At 44.9% G+C, this 23849-nt stretch overlaps 1 protein-coding gene across 1 annotated transcript in view; it reads left to right on the top strand.

Moving 5' to 3' along the window:
* Positions 1-8697: 8697 nt before the first annotated feature.
* Positions 8698-23849, top strand: part of RBPMS (RNA binding protein, mRNA processing factor) — a 109242-nt gene continuing 94090 nt past the window's right edge. Inside the window, exon 1 of the mRNA XM_066617594.1 lies at positions 8698-9133. Within this exon, the coding sequence (XP_066473691.1) occupies positions 9064-9133 (70 nt within the window). The 5' untranslated portion in view covers positions 8698-9063. The remainder of the gene's footprint in view (positions 9134-23849) is intronic.

The raw sequence follows: 23849 nt of genomic DNA, 5'->3' as shown, positions 1-23849 counted from the left end.
CCACAGTAAGCCCCATTCACTAAAGTGGACTTCTGAGTAGACATGCATAGGATTGGGCTCTTAGGCTGCAATCCTAAGCACTTTCCTGGGAGTAAGCTCCATTGACTAGAACGGGACTTACTTCAGAGTAGACATACCTAGGATTGGGCTCTTAATCCTGGCAGAGATATATATCTGCACCTGTTTTCACATGCTAAGGGCAGGTGAAAAGGGCTTCTACATGTGTACAACGTGCTGACCAGCCTTGCCAGAGATCCTCCTCATCCTTCCCCCACAAGCATGCCCTCCACCTGCCAGCATTTGCAGCTCCTTTCCAGCAATACACAGCAGCTGCTCAGGGCAGCAGAGAACATACAATTGCATGCCAAGCACCTTCCCAAATACACAGAGTATTCTGATACCTGAATTAAACCATATTTAATCGCTTGTTTGCAAACGTAGCTGTTTCTATGTGCACCTAAGGACCCCTCTTGTGTAAGAATTCCTTTTTTGTTCTTACTCCCACAGTTGCTTAGAGTAACTTTACTACATGGAACTCATATAAGCCATTTTTTTGGAATCCATTCACTGCTTCCTCGAAGTAGTGCCACACTACATACTACACGTGCACCTGTACAGTATTTTTCTCCATGTGTAGAAAAAGTAGCTAGGGGGAAGGGGATGTGGAGATTGACATCCCAATCCTATGCATGTCTACTCAGAAGTAAGTTCATCTTTAGGGGGGAAGCACATAAAAAATATTTTATTTCTCCAATAAAAAATGGTCTACAAACAAACAAACAAACAAATAAAAGATTAACAAGTTGTGAGTTCCTGCACCTTTTTTTAAACAAAAAAAGCACTGGTGTTACTGATTTTTGCTTGTGTGCCTCTCCTGAGCATTTAGGATTAGGGTAGTCTCTAATCATTAAGAAGGAAACCAAGGATGGAGGCAACTCTTATGTGTTTCCCCATTCCATGAGATCCATGGAAGAGGCTCTGCTTTCTGTTCCATCCATTCCAGAGATGAGGCCTGCAAGAGCCTGGAGTGTGTTTTTTCCACAGAGGCACCTATGTGGCATGCCCTCCCTAATGATGCTCAAGCTGAGCTGCTCAGCTGCTCCCAACAGCAATGGCATCATGTTAAATCCTGGCTTTTTAAAAAGGCATTTTCCTGCTGGGCTAATGGAATGTGTTTGAACTGCTGTACTTGTTTCAGTCTGATTTATTGATGTTTAATGTAGTTTTATCTTGACCCTTGATTAACATGATCCTTTTCAGTCTGGTTCTAGACTTGGTTTGGGGCTCAGACTTGGTTGCCCTGGTGGATGATTTTCACCCAAAAATCAGGCAGGGAGACTGTATTCCTTTTGGTTCTGCTGTCTCTCACAGTGGTCTTTAGTACAATCGATCATGACATCCTTCTGAAATGACAGGGCTGATGTGTTACCAAGGCCCTGCTCTTAACTTTCAGATGGGTTCCAGAAGATGGTGCTGGGTGATTCCTGCTTGTCACCTTGGCCATTGGCCTCTGGATTCTATCTTAGCCCCTGCTGTTTAATATCTACATGAGACTGCTGGGTGAGGTTGTCCCAAGCTTTGGAGTGCAACATGATTGATATGCAAATGACATCAACTCTGCTTCTCATTTTCATCTGGTATCAGGGAGGCTGTGAACATCTAAAATTGTCTGGCAGCTGTGAAGGTCTGGACATGAGCTAATACAGGTACATGGAAATGTAATTCAGGCAAGTCAGAGATGCTGTTATTCAGTAGATAGCTGACCTGTGGATTGGCTTGCAGCTTGCTCAGAGTAGGGTAGCGCTCCGCTTCAAGAAGCACGTTCATAGGAATTCTCTGGGACCCAATTTTGCTCCTGGTGAACCAGGAAATGGTCAAGAGTCCTTTTGCCTAGCTTCAACACATGCAGCATCATTGGATTTTCCTGAAGAATGTATGTGGTGTCAATACTCCATGCCATAGGCCTGTCTCATTTAGAGACCTGCACTTTACTTGGGGCTGCACTTGAAGACTGTCTGGAAAATTTAACTGGTCCAGAATGCGGTGGCCAGGGTGCTTCTGGGCACCCCTCAGTCAGAGCACATTACACTGGTGCTCTGTGAATGACACCGGCTTCCAATCTGCTCCAGCTATCGTTCAAGATGCTGGTGATTTTGTGCAAAGTTTTAGGAAGCTTGGGTTCAGAAGCACTACTTTCTACCACATGAATCTGCCCACACACTGCATTTGCAGTTTAAGACCATGTCCCACCATCAACTGAGGGCCTTTTTGATGGTGATTCCCTGACTGTGAACTCCTTCCCTCATGAGGCCTGACCAGCACCTATGATCCGTGCTTTAAGTAGACAATAAACCATTTTTACTTGGCTTGGCCTTTCTGTGACTATATGAATTGCTCTGCTGTGTTCATTTATTTTTACAGCTCTCTTTGTTTGGTCTTTGCTGTTTTCTGTTTGCTGTGCGTGATTGCTTGTTTTGTCTTAATTGCTTGTTAATTTGTTTTTAATTCAATTGTAAGCCACCATGAGGGCTCCTTCATTGCAGTAGATAGGTGGCCTTTTTCTTTTTAATAAATACAGTACAATATACACATATTTTTGTTGTTTTATGTATTATTAGTGTTTTTAGATGAAAACAAAAAAACACATTGTACAATACTTAGGGCGCAGTCCTACTCTGCGCTGGAACAGGCAAACCAAGAGGCTATCCAGCGCAGGATAGGGGCCCAAGTCAGCTCAGCCAGAGGCAAGGGGAAACTTTTCCCCTTACCCCTGGGTAAGGCGCCCTGGCCCCAATGGGTCTCTTTGGACTTGCGCCACCTCCTGTGGTGACGCAAGTCAAGGAAAGCAGAGCAGCTTCAAGCTGCTCCGATCTCCCAAGGCATAACTACCGGATCCCAGCCCCACCTCCTGCTCCCCACCTGCTTGCCCCCAGGGCCGCTCACTGCCCGCCCTCCCCTGCCAAGAAATGCCTCCCTCCTGCCCACCCTAGAGCTTGGCTCACAGAGTAAGCCATCACAGAGGTTGGATTCAGCCTCCATGTGTCGGCGCACCTCCGTGGGCCAACACAGCTTACTCCCAAGGAGGTGCAAACATGCTTTACGGCCAACTCATTCTCAGGATTGCGCCCTTAGTGTGTCAGTTGGGGGGGCAGAGAATGTACCTAATAAATGCTGAAATATTTTAAAAAAACTTTTCTGCTGCACCATTCACCCCCACCAATATTGTGAATGTGGAGTGCATTTGGGCCCTATCCCATGTCCCACTGCGATTCCATCAGCAGCTGTGATTGTAGGTGAATCTGGACCTAGATTACCCTTAGCAGTGTGAAGGAGGGGGTAGGACTCTGTGGGTGTTTGTTTTGAGAAAGCCTGGGAAGCCTCCCAGCTCTTTTAAGGTAAATACATAACTTACTAGACAAGTGTTTGGCAATTATATAAATACTGTCAATAGCTCAGTGAACCTAACAACATGGAGCTAAATTTCCTCAAAGCCGCTAAGAAAAACTCCAGCCTCTTTCTTGTCTTTGACTGCCTTATATGGGCTACTCCACAACATTGCTGTGTGCTTTCCAGCATGACGTATCATATTTCTGAAAAGAAAAAGGACATGCGTGATGTGTGAAGCTCAATGAGCTTGCCTCATTGGGAGTGGAATCAGAGGCCTCCCCTCACCTCCCCACCATGCTTTCTGGCACCATCTTGTCCCTTATGCACTGCATTCCCAGGATGTGCAGTGCAGATAATGAGGGGAGTAAGACCTTTGGAGGCAGACACCTCTGAGGAGAATCCTTCTAGCCTCAGGAAGTCAGGTGACCAGGAGGAACCACAATCTCCCTGTTTCTTCATGTATACACCCCACACTCTTCAATCTGGACAAAATGTCACTTACAGAAGCCACCTGGGGGCTCCTCACTGCTGGTCAAAGTCCCTCGTTTCTACTTACTTGAGTTCTCTCCGTTTTGTCTTGCTGGGACCACAGCACTGAGTGTCTGGTTTGTGATTATGCTTGTTGTGCTTGCTGTGCAGGTTCATGTAGATCTGCTTTTCTGCAGGATTGCCACAACACTTGGCAATCCTTGGATTGGATTGCCACAACACTTGGCAATCCTTGGACAAGCTTGGAGAGCTTGGAGACACTGCTTGCTGGCAGTGCAGTGGTACCAGAGCTTATTTCACACCTGCTGCCTACCTGGTTTCTTGTGGCTCACTGTTGCCAAGAAGCCTTTGGCCTAACTTTTAGGGCACATCCTAGACTGAAAGGAAACAGCTACAGTTACTCACAATACACGCATAGGTATGTAGTCAATGGGGAGCAGGAAGAAGCAGAACTCCACAATTTCTCCCACAGCAGAAGCAATGATATCATCAGCAGGAGTGTTAGGTGTTGCCTTTGAAACTTTTTTTCAAGACATTAGTTGAGAAAAACCAGGTCCAGCAAGGGGCAAACTGGGAAATCTGCCTAGGTTCATATGTTAATGTCTAGAGATCATCATCTTGCCCAAGGGCTATCTGTGAGACATAATATTATTTTGATGTAGTCTTACAACAACCATGGTGAGCTATGTACCATATGTATTATTAACAGATGACAGTTGGGGAGCTGAGGCTAAGAAGAATGGCTTGCCTGAGGCCACACAGTGAGTTCATGGTAGAGGAGAGGTTCAAACCAGTGAAATCCTGATTTGCAGTGGCTAAGAGACTGAACTATCCTACACTATCCTCAGCAATTCTGTGCTTTATACAACATATAATTCGTCCCTATGCTGTGAGCTGTTCAAGTCTCTTATTGAAATCTCACTCAGCTGTGAACTTCAATGGCCTTAGGCTTCCCCATTTGCAACATGGAAGTGATGGGAATGCAGTGGGACATATTCCCTGTTAAAAATTAAAACAAAAAAGTTAAAAAAATTAAATAGGCTAGACACTGAGGAACTGAGTAGAGACTATGGGGGGGGGGGGTTCCACCCTATTCCCCTGCACTGTTTTCTTGCTGAAAGCCACCTCTCCTGAAAATACCTGTTCCTGAAGCTGCAACAGGCTATTTGCCCCATAAGGCAACATATACAGGTGTCACTGTTGTGTTATATAGGGACTTTAAACATTCATTCACCACCTGCAGCCTGAAGTGATACAGTCCAAGAGCAGCTTTATCAAGTGGCTTATCCACACCAGGCATTGGCAAAGGGCTTTTTAACACCTTCGTCTCCCTGGCAGTATGTATGTATGTATGTATGTATGTATTTATACAGGTATTTATATACTGCCTTTCTTTGGTCCTCAGATTTCTCCTCAGACTTTAATCCAAGGCAGTTTACATAGGCAGGTTGTTCTAAACCCCAGTAGGGATTTTTACAATTGAATAGTTCTAGTCTTTCATAGAACTCCTCCTTCCAGCTGGATTCCTTCCCTGTCTGGCCTCTCTCTGGCCCTTCGCCTCCCACGCTCCACTTGACGGCAACTCCTCTCTGCCACCGAGGGTCAGCTCATCAGTATATCAGCGTGTCGTCAGTTCTCAGGTATTTCCGGTTGTTTCGAACTGGCAGCCTCAGATCTTCAGGCATACAAGGCGGCAGCTCTACCAACTGAGCCAGACCTCCTGCCTTTTGAGCCTTTTGTAGAGCCTTTTGCCCCATAGCAGTTCATACCCTCTTCCTGTCATGGAGTGAACATGGATTTCTTCAGTGATCATGGAGGTGAATCAGTGGGTGGAGTCAATGTTTAAGGCCTTCCTCTCCAGTCAGTCAAAATATAGCTGCTTTTAAAAATTAGTTGCAAATTAGGAGCCTAAAATGTCTATTCTTTGCATATTAACTGCAAATTCTTTCCTGCAGTGACCATGTCTCAATCTGCGTCAAAGAACTATATACTTTACTCTGTATTTTTTTTTACATAATTTGTATACCTTAACTTACATAATTGGTATACCTTAACTTACATTAACACAACCAACACCCGAAACAGGGACTAAGGGCCCGATCCTAGCCAACTTTCCAGAACAGATGCAGCTGTGCCAACAGAGTATGTGCTGTATCCTACGATGGGGTCATGGAGGCCCCCTCAAGGCAAGGGAATATTTGTTTCCTTATGTCAGGGCTGCACTGAGGTTGTATCAGCACTGGAAAGTTGGATTGGGCCCTAAAAGAGCTTATTTTAAAACTCATTTGGTCTGTAATGTCAAGATATAGGGTAGTGTTTTGTTTTGTCTAATAGTTGCATAAGTAGCCAAAAGAATACATTTGGGAATATGGCTCTTGAACATTAACTGCTGTTACGGAAAAAAAATCAAAGGATATTAAGACACAGCCTTCTTTCACACACTCACTGAATCAACAGCCTGCAACAGCTTCAAAGGAGTTGCTTGTGCTCTGAGCTGTCACTGAGCTGTGTGTTAGGGAGTCCCTTAGAAATGAAGAATGATTATAAATCTTTTCTGATCAACAGACTTATTTTTAGTGACAGAGAGGCAGGTATCATGTTGATAAACCTCAGCATGAAGTCTACCTAGATCTAAAGACTTTAGGACTTGATGCAAACTGATGGAGTTGTTTATTTTTCTGTGCTTTAAGAAATGATAATAAAGAGTAATATGGAAAATCCTATGCATAACTCTCGTATTGGGTGTAAATTAGATCAGTGTTTTTCAAACTTCGAAGTACTGTACACTTTTTTCCTGAATTAAAATGGAAGGCACACTTTACTCTTACACCCAAAAAGGTTTACCTTTAGAATGTGTGTGACTTATCTGCTCTCAGGGGAAGCCACCTATTATGTTACTACAGGAGACAAGGCCCAATCCTATCCAATTTTCCAGCACCAGTGCAGCCGCAATGCAGCCTCAAGGTATGGGAACCCATACCTTGAGGAGGCCTCTGTGACTGCCTCCCCACCACAGGATGCAGTGCATGCCCTGTGGGCACAGCTGCACTGGCACTGGAAAATTGGATAGGATTGGGCCCTCAATGATCTGTGTATGCCCTCGCTTATAAGGCAAGACCAAAACAGTGACTCATGCAGAAATGCAATGGGCAAGCTCTCCAGTCTGTAGGCAATCATATTCTTAAAGTTAACCAAAATGGTTGAAGTATTTTCACATTAGCAAGACAACTGAAATCTCATAGGAAGAACTTCAGAAGAAACTTAGTGAATCAGCCCAAGGGCTCATCTAGTTCCTGTATCTCAGACTTAACTGGAAGAAACCTCTCTGAAGTGGCTTTGGAGTTCAGGATGATGTCTCTGTCTGTTACCTTCCCAAAAAGCACAACCAAGGACACAATCTGGACTGGTCGTAATGTCCTTATCCCTGTAACGCATCGATTTTCAACCTTTTTCATCTCATGGCACACCAACAAGGTGTAAAAATTGTTAAGGCACACCATCTGTTTTTGACAATTGATAAGGCACACTGTGTTGCTGGCATGGGGATCACATTCCCCAATGGCCCTATTAATAAATGATATTCCCCCAAACTCCCGTGGCACACCTGTGGACCATTTGTGGCACACCAATGTGCCATGGCACACTGGTTGAAAATTGCTGCTGTAAGATGAAGGAGCCAGCATGGTGTCTCTGGAATAGTATCCTATCTGATTCTCAGAAGTATATATTCCACCTCTGTCCATTTAAGAACATAAGAAGAGCCCTGCTGGATCAGGCCGTAGTCCCATCTAGTCCAGCTTCCTGTGTCTCACAGTGGCCCAACAAATGCCTCAAGAAGCACACAAGACAACAAGAGACCTGCATCCTGGTGCCCTCCCTTGCATCTGGCATTCTGAGGTAGCCCACTTCAAAAACCTGGAGGCTGCACGTACAAGGCTTGTAACCCTTGATGGATTTTTCCTGCAGAAATTGGTCCAATCCCCTTTTAAAGGCATCTAGGCCAGATGCCATCACCACATCCAGTGGCAAGGAGTTCCACAGACCAACCACATGCTGAGTAAAGAAATATTTTCTTTTGTCTGTCCTAACTCTCCCACCACTCAATTTCAATGGATGTCCCCTGGTTCTGGCGTTGTGTGAGAGGGAAAAGAACATCCCTCTATCCACTCTATCCTTCCAGTGCATAATTTTGTACGTCTCAGTTGTGTCCCCGCTCAGGCACCTCTTTACCATGCTGAAGAGGCCTAAATGCTGTAGCCTTTCCTCATAAGCAAGGTGCCCCAGCACTTTCATTTTAGTCGCTCTCTTCTGCACCTTTTCCATTTCCACTATGCCCTTTCTGAGATGTGGTGACCAAAACTGAACACAATACTCCAGCTGTGGCCTTTTAAAGACATCCAGGCCAGATGCCATCACCACACCCTGTGGCAAGGAGTTCCACAGACCAACCACACGCTGAGTAAAGAAATATTTTCTTTTGTCTGTCCTATCTCTCCCAACCCTCAATTTGAGTGGAGGTCCCCCATTTGCTCTCACGGCCATCCATAGCCCTCCTCTCCAGGAATGGGGCTGGGTGGGGAAGCCGCACCTGCTGAATGCCAGGGAGCTATTAAAGGCACAGCGCCTCTCTGAGGCTCTCTTTGGAAAAGCAGCTGGCAAAACCAGACCAGGTGCCCTTTCCTGGGGCATCAGAGTGATCACCACCCCGCGCAAGCTCCTCCCACCTTTCCTTCCCCAGTCTGAAGTGGCTCTGCTGGCCCGCCCCCTTCACGTGCTCTCACCAGCGGGCTGCCAGGGGGTCCTCCTTTTCCCCCCTCCCCCAGGGGTGCTCTTTCTCCCCCCCCCCGAGAGTTCCCTCCCACGTCGTCCCAGGCAGGGACTGGGCGCCTGGCGAGAGAGTCCCCTCAGAGCGTGGCGCGCGGCAGGGCAGGGCAGGGCAGGCTCTGGACTCCTTTTCAGGCGAAGAGGCAGCCAGGCGCCCCTCACTTGCCGCGCTGGGCTCTCTCGCTCCGCCGCTCCGAGCCTGAGAAGCCCCTGCATGCTGCGGGGGGTGCCCAGGGCGACAGCCCCGCCGCCTCCCCTCCCTCTCCTCGCGCCTCCCTGGCGCGCCTGCTTGCCGGCGACCACCTCAGCTCAGACGCGCCGCGGAGAGGAGAGGAGGGCGCTCGGGTGCCTGCGGCGGAGACAATGAACAGCGCCAAGAGCGAGCAGCGGGAGCACAGCCCGGCGGAGCCCAACCTGCAGGAGGAAGAGGTACCTGCCCCGGGGAAGCAGCAGCAGGCAGCGGCTCAGCTGCCTCACGGGCTCCCCTCCCTCTCCGTGCCCCCCTCTGGGCGCGTTTCCGTGCGCCACGGGGGTCCTCTCGCAGTTTGGGGGGCAGCGGCTCCTGGCAGGGCAGCCTTGGAGAGGGATGGGGCGCTTTGGGATCCTCCCCCCCCCCTCGTTGACACTGGGCTCCCTGCGTTCTGGAGGCGAGAGACGTTGCGCAACGCTGGGAGAGCCAAAGCAGCCCGGAGCGTTCCAAAAAGCATCGCTGGAGTTGGCTGCGGCTGCAACTTTGGGAAGTTGCTGGAGGGGGTGGGGAAGCTCCCAGGGCCCAAGCAACCCCCTGAAACAACGCCCCCCCTTGGCCAGCAGCCTCTTCCCCAGATCTAGTGCCCCCCCCCCGGTTAAACCACCCGTTAAAGGCAGCTACTCCTTTAAAAAGTCAGGCACTCTGATTAATAGATAACGTATCGTGCGCATTCTTCTGCGATGAGTTAAGACGCGGAGAGCTTGTACAGTAATTTGGGTCAGTCTTCATTTAGAAGCCACTTTGGAGAAAGGTCGTGGCTCAGAGAGCGGGGAAAATGTACTAGTCAGTGATGGCTTTAATGTATGTGTATATATGTGTGTGTGTATATATTATATATATAATTTTTTCCTAAAAGTTTTTCCCTGTTTGCACTGGAGCGACACCTTAATGGTTTTTAAGATCACAGAACACAAAATCACAATAAGATCACAATCACAAAACAACGCAGACAACTTTCAGCAGTCACTTTTCTTGCATCTACGCCAAATCTGTAGAATTAAACTGCAATTCTATGCATGCTTTTGGGGGTGGTGGTGGCAGAATAAGGCTATGATCCTATCCACACTTACTTGGGAGCAAGCCCCATTGACTATAATAGGACTTGCTCCTGAGTAGACATGCACAGGATTGAGCTCTAAGCCCTGTTGACCTCAGTACGACTTCCTTCTGGGCTTAGGATTGCACTTAGTGGTGTGGCAACGCTTGAAAGTTCCTATAATGTTGACATGTGTGAAGCTTAATGGCATAAAACAGTGGTCCCCAACCTGCGGTACATGTACCCCCAGGGGTACTTGCCACGATCTTTAGGGGTACTTGAAAAAGAATTGAATAAAGGCAAAAAATGCAGGTCTGTGTTAGAATGCCTTGCGGGGCTAATATAAGGAGTACAGTTTATGGAAATGGGCTGCCAAGGGGTACGCAAGTGAAAAAATGTTGGGAACCACTGGCTTAAAACACACACACGCTTGATTTTAAAAACATCCCAAACACTCTTGAAACTACAGTACTTAGTGGACGTCACCCGTGAGCATGTGTGTGTTTTAGATGGTACAAACTAGAAAGAAAATAAGAAGGCAGCTGTGAATTTGTAATGCCTTCAAGATTTCCTGTTTATGAATCCAATTATTAAAACACCTGTGGTGTTAAACTTTTTGCAAGACAGTAAATGTTCAGAACAGTAATGTAGTGAACTTGGGCAGTTCGTCAGAGAAACTTTTTTTCTTGCAACTGTGTAAGGAGAATTGTGGAATACTTGGTTTTGGAAACAGAAGCAGGAACTGCCCGTATTAACAGCGCTATGTGCATGATCTTCCAGGTGCTGCTGATATTCAGACCTTATGGGGGTGAAGGGTGGCTGCATAAATTCTTGTGTCCGTTGACTAATATCAAAACTGCAACTTGTACCCCCTTTAAAACCCACAACAAAACCCCTTTAAAAAATATTTCCACAGCAGAGTTTTTCTTCCTGTCAATTGGAGCCATATTCTGTCACTCCTTCAACTCTTTAGCAAAATTAATATGTAAGCTCCTTTGCTGCCAACCTTTAAGTTAATGGATTGTAAATGTTCAAGTAAATGGATTTCTGAGTATCAGTCTGTTCATAGTGATATTCTTACTTAAACTATTATTGCTCCAAGGACAAATCACAAGATAGTATTTATAATGCAGAAAAGAAACCACTTATACAAATTACTTGTATCCTAAGAATTTGTACAGGTAAACAGGAATATTTTTTTAGACATGGCTGGGACAAACTTTATATTTTTGACATTAGTTATTAGTTGCTAAAAGGCTTCTTTAGATCCCATGATACATTTAAATTGCTTATGCACAGTGCTGTCATAGTTCAACCGTGTGGAAGCATTCAGTGGTTCTTTCTGGGGTTGGAGTGAGGTTGGTAATTGAGACTCTTCATTCCTTGAAGAGGAATGAATTCCTTTTCCTCCGTGAATTCCTCCACCAATTCATAGGTGGAGGGGTGTTTAAAAATGTCAGATTACTCTTGATGTCCGATGGTGGCTTGGAGAGACTTGAATGTGGAGTCCTCTGTAATATGAAAATGTTGAATGAAGTATTGGATCCTTGCACTCACGCGTGATTTTGGTGCTGTATGAGTTGCTCTGGCTTCCAGTGTTGTTGGCCTTGAAACATGTTTAGTGCTCAGAATTTGGGCGGCGACCACTTTCATAGTACCTTGCATCAGGAAAGTTTCTAATGCTACCTGACAGCATTTCCTAAGACCTGCCTTACTTGAACACCGCATTAAGAACTGGCTCTAACTCAGAGGTAGAAGCAGTAAAGGGGCTCTTGCGGGCACTTCTGTGTGTACCATGCTACCACCTGTTTTCCTGTTGTGAGCTAGAATTAATATTATATGGACTAACTATAAGCATCAGGTGCAGATGTGGAGGATTGTACGGGCTAACCTTCAAGCCCTTTTCCACCCCATGCAATTAAGTTGTTATATGAAATTGCCAAGATTCAAGATATTTGAATAAGTTGTTGTCATAAGTTGTCTTGAATCTTGGCATTTTCAATTTTCTGTAAGAATTGATGCTGTGCTATGACAGGGAAGAGGCAGTGCTGACATGTCATTGTTTTGTAGTTTATGCTATAAAGGGCCAAGTTCCTATTCCAGTGGTCCCCAAACTTTTTCGACTGGCAGCTCGACTGTGCCATTGACCGCAGCTCCCCATTAGGGCTACAATCCTATGCATTGTATAGCAGGTTTTCCACGAGGATTCTGCAGCTCCCCTGGCTGGTTTCCATGTCTTCCTGGGGAGCCACGGCTCACAGTTTGGGAACCACTGCCCTATCCCAAAAGGGTTTCAAATGTAAATTTTGATGGTGGCAGTGTAGAAAGTTAGCAGTGTTTCTAACTCTATGGAACTGTTCAGTGAATTGTGTCTTCCATTCTGTGCAGTAATGTTCTAAGACTGCTGTCCTATATGCACTTATTGGAGAGTAAGCCCCTCTGTGCATCATGGCTTTTACTTCTGTATAGGCTGTAGGTTTACTTATAAGAGAGACATTTCTGTTCACACTTTATAGAGCAAGGGTGCTTGATGAAGGGGAAATGCAGGCATATAGCCAAATGAGTGACTGGATTTTCACTAACTCTTCCAGTTTGTATCATTGATATGTCTGCTTCTGCAGCCTCTCCTTGCTTCTTCACCATGATTTGCATGCATTTTAATATATTGATATCAGCATACTTTATGCAGCGTTTAGATAGTTTTCCCCAGATCCAACCTCCTACAATACATTTAAAAGGTCGTGAGGAAGTATGATTTTCATTTAATAGATGGGAAACGGAGGTGTGGAAGCCAAATTATGTGGAATGTTGAGGATCTGTGATCTGCTGTCCTGACCCATCTTCCGTATAGCAGCTGTGGAGGCTTCTAATTTCACTAGAGAAGTGGCACCGGGGAACGGAGTGTTTAACATAGGAGGTCAGGGTTCCCAGTGGGACTCATAGCATCCGAAATATGATTTAGATAGTGGAAGCAATGTAGGGGGAAAGGGTAAAACACTCCACCCCTTCCCCAGTCAAATTAGGATACCCTTAGCTTCTTCAAAGCGAGAAAAAAATATGGAGATCTGATCGCAGATCACGTTTCAACTTTTATTGCAGTAATTTTTATTTTTAAAGACAGTCTGAATCTAGTTTTTATACTCCAGTGCACAGACATGGAATCTGATCTAAAAATGACCCTTGTAAATTTCTAGCTTCGCTTAATAAACTGAAGATTCTTCAGTGTTGCTGTTGCCATTTCTGTGTCCTGTGGTTAAATTGACAAATTGTGCGTAGGTTTGCCAGAACAGATGTGTAATGAGTTGGGTACGTTTAAAAGGGGAATTGATGCTATGACGATGTTCTCTGAACTTTCCCCAAGATAAAAGTCTCAGAGGTGCATTTCAGACATTGTGTTCTAAAGTCCTCTGACTATTTCAACTGCTTCAAAGAAACTGGTTGTTTGTCATTACTATGCCAATAAGCAAAAGTTTGCCTGAAACTGTGTTAAAAGAAGAAAAAGTGTAGACTGGCTTTTCCCTTAAGGCAGTGCTATTCAAACTGGGGCGTCGCGATGCCCCAGCCTGAGGGCCCTGGTCTCTACGCCCTTAAGGGCGGGGGCAGCCTAGAGGCAGGGGGAAGGAAGCGGCGCGATCCCCAAGATCACGCCACTCAGGGGGCTGCAGTTTGCTTGGGTGCACTTACCCAAGCCTCCTGCAGCCTCCCCGGGGTGCGGGGAGCCCGGCACGACTTCTGACAGGGCTCCCCGCAGCAGGGAAAGTGGATGCAGAGCGATTGTGCTCCACTTCCGCTTTAGTGGGGGTGGGGTGTGATTGCTCCGCATCCACTTTCCCTGCCGTGGGGAGCCCTGCCAGAAGTCATGCCAGGCTCCCCGCACCCCAGGGAGGCTGCAGGAGGCTTGGGTAAGTGCACCCAAGCCCCTGCAGCCCCCTGAGCAGCGCAATCCTGGATCATGCCACTGCCTTCTCCCCACCCCCGCTGCCTCCTCCCCCCATCCTTGCAAAGACTTACTGGCTCTCAAACTCTCCCAGAGAGTTTGAGAACTACTGCCTTAAGGATTTGTGGTAACATGAATTAGCAGAATTAAGGACCAGTTTCATTTCTGTGCCATGATGAGCTCCCTTTTACCTGAGGTACTATATCCTGTGGTAAGCTGGTTCTGTTGGTGATTGGGCAAATGCTCCATTTAATACAAGGTAGATTGGGATCTGCGGATAAATCTCTGGCTGACTTAGAGTGAATGGACAAGGGTTTCTGGCTCCCAGTTCATTAATGACAGCAACAACATATAGGCTCCTCTCCCTCCAAAAATTAGGCTATTGAAACAAAAAGGGAAAAAGAAATAGATTTTCGCGCAAAAGGACTGCAAGCTCAGTTGTGGTACTAAAAAATACTTGGACTGAACCATTTTCCTCAGAAGCACACTGACCTTGAATTTTATGTGTATGTCCAATAGCCTCTAACTTGGTGAATCTTGAGGTCCACAAACTGGAGCCAAGTGCAGAAGAGTAGTCCAGCTCAAAAGTAATGCTCAGTCCTGGTTGTAACACTACATGAATGAGCCTCTGTGCACCATAGGCTCTTGTGCTTTTCTCTCTCCTCTTCCTCCCTCTTGTGCATGAGAGGAGATGTTCACTTTAGAACAAAAGAGTTCCATGTTACACTCTTAGTTCACATGGAGTGAACTATTACTTGCTCTAACCTGATTAGTTAAAACAAATCAAGATTAAACTGTATCATGTTTGTGTGGCAAATCTGGGGTTTTCTGTTAATAAGGGCCCAATCCTATCCTTCTAGCACAGATGCAGCTGTAATGTAGCCCCAAGGTAATAGAACAGATGTTCCCTTATCTTAATGAGGCCTCTGTGGTGTTCCCCCACCACATGATGAAGCATAAAACCTGTTGGCATGGTTGCATCAGTGTTGGAAAGTTGGATAGGATTGAACCCTAAGGCTTTCTAATTGTGAAGACTGTAATTGTGGTGGATGGTAATGGTGTTCCCCTGAAGTATAGAGTCTGATGGCTAGAGTTATCATTTCAAGTTTTATTTAATATTTAAAATGTAGGCCAGTGAGCCTAGCATCTATACTGGGTAAGATGGTGGAATGCCTCATCAAAGATAGAATCTCAGAACACATAGACGAACAAGCCTTGCTGAGGGAGAATTAGCATGGCTTCTGTAAGGTTAAGTCTTGCCTCACAAACATTTTAGAATTCTTTGAAAAGGTCAACAGGCATGTGGCTGTGGGGAAAAACCCATGGACATTATATATCTGGACTTCCAGAAGGCGTTCGACACAGTCCCTCACCAAAGGCTACTGAAAAAACTCCACAGTCAGGGAATTAGAGGGCAGGTCCTTTCCTGGATTGAGACCTGGTTGAAGACCAGGAAACAGAGAATGGGTGTCAGTGGGCAATTTTCACAATGGAGAGAGGTGAAAAGCGGTGTGCCCCAAGGATCTGTCCTGGGACCAGTGCTCTTCAACCTCTTCATAAATGACCTGGAGACAGGGTTGAGCAGTGAGGTGGCAAAGTTTGCAGACAACACCAAACTTTTCCAAGTGGTGAAGACCAGACGTGATTGTGAGGAGTTCCAGAAGGATCTCTCCAAACTGGCAGAATGGGCAGCAAAATGGCAGATGTGTTTCAGTGTAAGTAAGTGTAAAGTCATGCACATTGGGGCAAAAAATCAAAACTTCACATATAGGTAATGGGTTCTGAGCTGTCTGTAACAGATCAGGAGAGAGATCTTGGGGTGGTGGTGGAAAAGTCAATGAAAGTGTCGACCCAATGTGCGGCAGCAGTAAAGAAGGCCAATTCTATGATTGGGATCATTAGAAAAGGTATTGAGAACAAAACGGCTAATATTATAATGTCATACAAATCGATGGTAAGGCCACACCTGGAGTATTGTGTCCAGTTCTGGTTGCCGCATCTCAAAAAGGATATAGTGGAAATGGAAAAGGTGCAAAAGAGGGCAACTAAGATGATTGCTGGGCTGGGGCACCTTCCTTATGAGGAAAGGCTACGGCGTTTGGGCCTCTTCAGCCTAGAAAAGAGGCGCCTCCGGGGGGACATGATTGAGACATACAAAATTATGCATGGGAAGTATAACGTGGATAGAGAGATGCTCTTTACACTCTCACATAACACCAGAGCCAGGGGACATTCACTAAAATTGAGTGTTGGGAGAGTTAGAACAGACAAAAGAAAACATTTCTTTACTCAGTGTGTGGTTGGTCTGTAGAACTCCTTGCCGCAGGATGTGGTGATGGCATCTGGCCTGGACACCTTTAAAAGGGGATTGGACAAGTTTCTGGAGGAAAAATCCATCAGGGGTTACAAGCCATGATGTGTATGTGCAACCTCCTGATTTTAGAAATGGGCTATGTCAGAATGCCAGATGCAAGGGAGGGCACCAGGATGCAGGTCTCTTGTTATCAGGTGTGCTCCCTGGGGCATTTGGTGGGGCTGCTGTGAGATACAGGAAGCTGGACTAGATGGGCCTATGGCCTGATCCAGTAGGGCTGTTCTTAGTAGTGTTTTTGTAAGTTTTGAGCTTTTTGTGTATCTGTATTGAAATTCTTCTTTATAAGAAACCACAGTCTCAATAGTTGTGTTTAGACATAATGCAAATCCATGGTTGGCTTGGGGCCACCAAACCAGGATCTGAAACCACAATTTGAAGTTGGGTTTGCAACCCACTGTCTCTTTTGGTTTTGTGTCAATCCGAGTTCACAGACAAATGACAAAATTACTGTTGGGGCCTTTGCTCTCCCCCAAAAAGCTGCTGTGCCAGGGAGATGGGAATGAAACTGTGAAGCCAGATCTTGAGAAGATGAGTAGCAAAAGCAGATAGGCTGCTCTAAATCAGGGGTTACAAGTTGTGTGTCTGGAAGATCAGTCCATGGTGTGAGGTCTGAAGTATAGTTAATACAAACCATGGTTTTGCATTGCATCTGAAGCCAGCCAACATGCCTACAGATAGTGGTGTGTGTGTGTGCGCGCGTGCGTGTGTGCGCGCGTGCGTGCGTGCGCGTGCGTGTGTGTGTGCGTGCGTGCACGCGCGTGTGTGTGTGCGTGCGTGCACGCGCGTGTGTGTGTGCGTGCGTGCACGCGCGTGTGTGTGTGCGTGCACGCACGCACGCACGCATACATATTTTATTCCTGGTTTTTGTAGTCTGTTTTTAAGTAATGGTAGTTTTCAGTTGTGTATTTAAATAATGTGGCACTAGTAAGCACATGTGCATGATTTCACATTGAGAATGAATTGCAGTTAGAATTGAGTAAAGAAAGATCAGGTTCCCTGGTCTAGCTGAGGAGTGCTGAATATAGATTGATTTAGCAGGATCATGAAGCATGGGCATCGGCTGGATGTACAGTGGATGAAACACCATCAATTTTAGAAAAGTTTTAATGCGCTGCTACCCGTCAACACACAACCAGCATGTCTTTACAAAATAAAACAATTTTTATTAATAACTTATGAAACAGGTCTGAAAGGAAGAAAACCCCAAGATATTCTGTTTTTAAAAGACATGAAAACATACTTAATAGAAAGTAAAATACTTGAAACCTGTGCATATGTTAATTATGTAGAATGTGGACATACAGTCATGCCTTGTTAATCCCAGTGATTTTCAACCTTTTTCATCTCATGGCACACTGACAAGGTACTCAAATTGTCAAGGCACACCATCGGTTTTTTGACAATTGACAAGGCACACCATCCTGTTGTTGGGGGGCTGCAACCCCCAATGGCCCTACTAATAAATGACCTTCCCTCAAACTCCCACAGCACATCTGCAGACCATTCGCGGCACACTAGTGTGCCACAGCACAGTGGTTGAAAATGGCTGTGTTAATCTGCTAGGGTTAGCTACCTGGAAACTCTAGTGCAGTTTTTCAAACTGTGGGTCGGGACCCACTAGGTGGGTCGCAAACCAATTTCAGGTGGGTCTCCATTCATTTCAATGTTTTATTTTTAAGATATTAGACTTGATGCTACCATGGTATGTGACTGCATTTGGGGAAATGTTGCATATCTGTACTTTGAACAGGCTACTATATGCAGGTTGAGCCTCATTATTTGCGTGGGTTCCCAGAACTCAAGTGGATGGCACTAAAACGCACTAAAGCAAATCCATTTAAAATACAAAGTTCCCTTGCTCTGATGATTTAAAAACAGCCTTGCTGACCTTTGTGATGTAAGATAAGAGTCATTAAGAAGACAATCCATCAATCAGTCCTCCTCCAAGCACTTAGAAAGGGGCTTCACTCAGCCCCTCCCTTCACCAATGCAAATCTGTCATGTGCTCAGGGGGAAGGGAAGGGTCACCTAGAGAGAGAAGGATTGATGGATTGTCAGCCAGCTGCCCTCTCTCTCTCTCCCCCCCCCTCTCATTAAGGAGACTATTGTTAAAGTTTATTAAACTGATTTTAAAGGGATGCATTTTTCCCCTTCTCCAGGGATCAGCACATTCCTTCTCATTTGCAGTGGCCATTCAAGTCAAATCCATGTATAAAAAATCAGTGTATAACAAGGCTGGACCTGTATATGCTTTTAACAATGATAGTCAATGGACTTACTCCTGGGTAAGTGTGGAAAGGATTGCAGCCTAGGATTGTTAAAAATTTTCCTGCTTGATGATGTCACTTCCGGTGGGTCCTGACAGATTCTCATTCTAAAAAGGTGCTTAAAGTGTGAGAACCACCGCTCTAGTGGATAGCAAATTCCTATGGGATCGATAGGTTCGTTATCTGTGAATTTGCTATCCACCAGAGTTTCCAGGAAGCTAACCCTAACGGATTGATTGAGATTGATGGGATCAATACGGTTAGGTACAAGAGGCACGGGAGGGGGGGAGAAGGGGTACCATCAGAAGAATTCAGCAGAGTCCCTCAGGAAGCCAACAGGGTGAAGCAGGAAGTGCCAAAATACCTTTGAATGCTGCAGATTTCTTCCCGAGGCTGAAAGGACCTTCTGAATGGTGCCTGCAAACAGTGCAGACCCCTTTAAAATGGCTGGTGGAAGCTTCCGCTGGCCATTTTGAAGGGGGTACCAGTGACCAGCATGGACATTCCAAAGGTCCCTGAAGCCTCCAAAAAGTCTCATCCGTTGCAGATAACAAGAACAGAGGTGCAGATAACGAGAGAATGTAGCAATTCTGTCCCTCACAAATAAGTGAATTCACAGATAGTAAATTTGCATGCAAAGAATTTGCATATAAAGAATAAAGAATTTGGTGGGCCACTGTGAGATATAAGAAGCTGGATTAGATTGGCCTATGGCCTGATCCAGTGGGGCTGTTCTTATGTTCTAGAACTGACTGTATAATGTATTTTATACTTGATGTTACTGAGAAGAGGGGGGTGGGGGAGAGAAAGCAACAGTGCTGTTCCCTTGTACCATTTAGTCCTGCCCTCCAGCTGCAGAATCATGGTGGGTAAACTAGATGAACATTGTGTTGTTTAAACCTTATGTGGCACCAAACCTTATGTGGCACAAAACATGCTTACAAGTGGTATATAAGAAACTCATACAATTCCTGTCACAGGTACATCTTCTTTCTGAGTAGGGAATGCCACAAAACCCTTCTTAAGATCTATCTGGCTCCACTGCTGAACAAAATGCAGGGCTGGGAGGATTCATTTAAATTACAAACTCTTCTTTCCATAGAGGAAACTGACTCTCTTGACAAGGTTGCCAACTTTGTTTCTGGGATTCTGGCAGGATGGAATTCTGGGTCTTCCGCTATATTATGGTGAATGGGGGGAGGGGTATTGGATGATTACGAGTGTTTTATTTTATTGTGTGTGTGTTCTGAATGTTTAATGTTTGGTTGTTGTTTTGTATTTCCATTATCTATGCCAATAAAGATCGTATGTATGTATGTATGTATGTATGTATGTATGTATGTATGTATGTATGAATGTATGAATGAATTAATGAATGAATGAATGTATGAATGAAACCCCATAAAGGAGGGAGGGAAGATAACAGGGCAGGAAAAAGGTACGAGTATCTGTAAAAACTATAATATGGAAACTGTGGCATTCTTTTATCTTAATTCTTCACTAACAAATTGTACACTAGTGAATGGAAGTGAGAAGGATGAAATGCCTCCTGAAAGATTGTATACTTTAAAAACGCCCGCAGATGGGTGACCCTCTTCTGGGTGGGGAACTGGGTAATCACTAATGGTGTCTGAAACAATCCTTACTTGAAGATCACGTGGGAAGAAGATTCTGTGACTTCTTGAGGCAGTTTGTGGCAGTGCAGAATAACAGTTAGGAAGCTTTCTAATGTCTACTCTAACTGAAGTCTGCCTCCATGTAGTTTAGCTTTGTGAATGAGTTGGCAAAGGTAATTAATTTTCAAATGCGTACTGATCCATGTGTACCACATGTACCTGCGTTATACCCTAGTCATTCCTATGCAGATTTGCTCAGAAGTTCTGTTCTTTTCAGGAACTGGCTTACTTCCAGGTAAGTGAGTATAGGATTGTCACCGTAGTTGTTTGTGACTTAAAGATTCTGACCCCTTCTCTTGCCAGTTGGCTGTTTACAAGGCTGATGTACTGTCTTTCAAAGCTAATTAGCAAATCTGTCCTGTCTTGTTCTCCATTCTCTAAAGATCCCTTTAAAGTATTTAAAATGTCAATATATTCCCTTTTAACCTTCACTCATCTAAGCATATCCAAGCCCTCCAGCCTGTCATTGAAGGATTCACATTCAACCTTCACAATCTCTGTAACTTTTTTTGATTTTGTTCTTTTCTGCGGAACTGTCTGATTCATTGTGATGCCTTCTAATTTTTAGCCTCTCTTCCAGGGCAGTTGTGGTTTTCCATACCCTGCAGGTTTATACCATCCCATAATAATCTTTGCGTTGCTGCAGTTGCTTAAGTTGAACGTTGCTGTCCATTCACGGCTATCCATTCACGGCTAATGTAGGGGTGTTGTCGGGAGCTTTGGTGGATTGTAACTTAGTTGCCAGGGCTGCTGTGGGAGTGGCTATTGTTACACTAGCTTTAAAAAAAATTCTTACTGCTTTTGATTTGCTGCTAGGAATACATAGAATCCTCACTAGATTATGCTGGTGCTGTTTCTGCCGCAGTGGTAGTCATCTTAACTATACCATAGCATTGCAACATCTATGCAGCAATCTTACTTGTAATAAGCATCACTGAAATCAATGAAACGTGGACTTGCTTCTGAGTAGAATTTATTTTAAAGATTTCACACCTCACCTTTCCAGTCCCAGAAAAGGCAGACCCAGATGGCTTACAAATTAAAGCATAAGAGAAACAATGAATTAGAAAACAATAAACATTAAACAATAAATACGACCATTCAGTAATCAAAAGCAACAGTGCAGCAGGAAGGGGGCAAATTAGCCAAAGCCAGTCTAAATAAAAGAAAATCTTCACCCCTGTCTCTCCCGAAACACCAATAAAGAAGGAGGAGTTCTTAACTCCAATGGGAGGGCATTCCAGAGAGCAGGGGCCACTGCCAAGAAGTCCCTGTCACAGGTAACCTATAAGCGTTCCTCCATTGGAGGCAAAACCCACAACAGAGCCCCTTGAGATAGTCTCACAGGATGGGCAGATTCATACAGAGAGAGAGACGGAACTTCAAGTATCTAAGTCAGTGATTTTCACCTTTTTCATCTCGCTGCACACTGGCAAGGCACTAAAATGGTCAAGGCACACCATCAGCTTTTTGACAATTGACAAGGCACACTGTGCTGTCAATGGGGGCTCACCTCCCCTAATTGTCCTATTGATAAATAGGCTCAGACAGGCTCAGTCTGGCTCAGTTGGTTGAGCTGTCGCCTCGTATGCCTGAAGATCTGAGGCTGCCAATTCGAGACAACCGGAAGTACCCAAGAACTGACAACACGCTGATATACTGATGAGCTGACCCTCGGTGGCAGAGAGGAGTTGCCGTCAAGTGGAGCGTGGGAGGCGAAGGGCCAGAGAGAGGCCAAACCGGGAAGGAATCCAGCTGGAAGGAGGAGTTCTATGAAAGACTAGAACTATTCAATTGTAAAAATCCTTACTGGGGTTTAGAGCAGCCTGCCTATGTAAACTGCCTTGGATTAAAGTCTGAGGAGAAATCTGAGGACCAAAGAAAGGCAGTATATAAATACCTGTATAAATAAATAAATGACCCTCTCCCAAATTCCTGCGGCACACCTGGGGACCATTTGTGGCACACCAATGTGCCATGGCACAGTGGTTGAAAATGGCTGATCTAAGTCAAGAGCGTAAAGGGCTTTATAAGATCGCCAACATTTTGAATTGTAATCTGAAACATACAGGAAGCCAGTGCAGAAGAAACAATAGGGGTGTAGTAATGACTTCTTGCACCAATTGGGAACCTAGCAGTTGCTTTCTTTACTAACGGAAGTTTTTGAACAGCCTTTGTAGGCAGCACTATAGATGATTCATTACAATAGTCTAATTTTGATTTGTACAAAATCAAATCTGTACAGCTTTTTCAGTGCCACTGACCGCCATGGCATCCTCCTAGGTTGTCTTTTGGAGATGGAATAGTGTTCTTCAGTGGTTCCAGTTATTTCTCGAAGGTTAATCTCAGAAGGTTGTTGGGAGATTCCTGTTCCTTCCCGCTTCCTCTGGCTTGTGGAGTTCTGCAAGATTCTGTCTTCTCTCCCCATGCTTATTAACATCTACCTGAAACTGTTGTGTGAGGTCATCTGGAGTTTCTGAGCCAGATTTTGCACAACTTTCATTGTTGATTCATCTTCTCCTATCAGACAAGGCAGATGATAGACTGGTGTCTGTTTTGGAATGGATGGGGGTAAACAGGTGGAAACTTAATTGAGATAAGATGGTAGTACTGTTGATCTGAGAGAAGATGTACTGGCTCTGAATAGGAGCTTGTGGTGTGTGTAGTACTCCTGGATCCAGCTCTTCCCCTAAAAGCTCAGGTAGCAACTGTGCCCAGCAACTGTGCAACTTTTACCAGCAGTGGCCTTTCCTAACAAAGATAGACATGGCATTAGTCATTCATGCTCTAGTCATTCCTAACCTGGACTGCTGCAATGGTATCTACATGGAATGGCCTTTTAAAAAACTGTAAGTTAAGATGGTCCAATATGCAGCTGCCAGATTTATCTGCCTTTTGGAGAGTAGATGTCTCATAGTACAGCTTTTGATTTGCTTTAATCTGCACTGGTTGCCTGTACATTTCTGGGCTCCATTTAAGCCATTTCTGCCCAACATTGCATATACGCAACAGGGATCAAATGTGTACACCTGTGGGCCGTGTAAAAATGGGTTAAATTGCTTAACCTTTAAAGCTTAAAATATCCAGGTTTACTGCCAGAGCCATCTCCTCCCACATGAGCCTTTCGGAGCTCTGCTTTGGTGATATTGCTCTTCATTCTGCTGCTATGAGAGATTGTTGGGGTTTGGGGGTGATGGTGGCAGAACTTTGGAATGTCTTCTCTCTATAGATCCACCATGCTCCCTCTCTTTGGCATCTCCTGAATGTCTTTTAATTTCAGCAAACTTTTTAAACTTCTGATTGAGCCACTGTTTTATGGATGCTGTTTTTATACAGATCTTTATTATGGTCTTGAGGAGATGTTTAAGGTACTGTTAATATTTTTTTTAATTGTTGTTTTTTTAAGCCACTGTGATGTATATCAAGAAAATGGGATAAACATAAGTTTCTGGAGAGGTTTCTTTGTGTGGGGTTTTGTTTTTGAGATTTGTAGCTGCAATCAGTATATGCTGAGGCACTCATCCTTTTTGTAAGCAAGGTAGTGTGAAGAAGTTAACACTGTACTACTGAAAATGTTTAGCTGCAAACTTGTAATGACATTTTAATGAC

Source organism: Tiliqua scincoides, chromosome 2 (genome assembly GCF_035046505.1).
Source record: "Tiliqua scincoides isolate rTilSci1 chromosome 2, rTilSci1.hap2, whole genome shotgun sequence".
Classification (NCBI taxonomy): Eukaryota; Metazoa; Chordata; class Lepidosauria; order Squamata; family Scincidae; genus Tiliqua; species Tiliqua scincoides.
The sequence above is the reverse complement of the archived record's forward strand: the minus strand, read 5'-3'. Positions and strand labels throughout refer to the sequence as shown.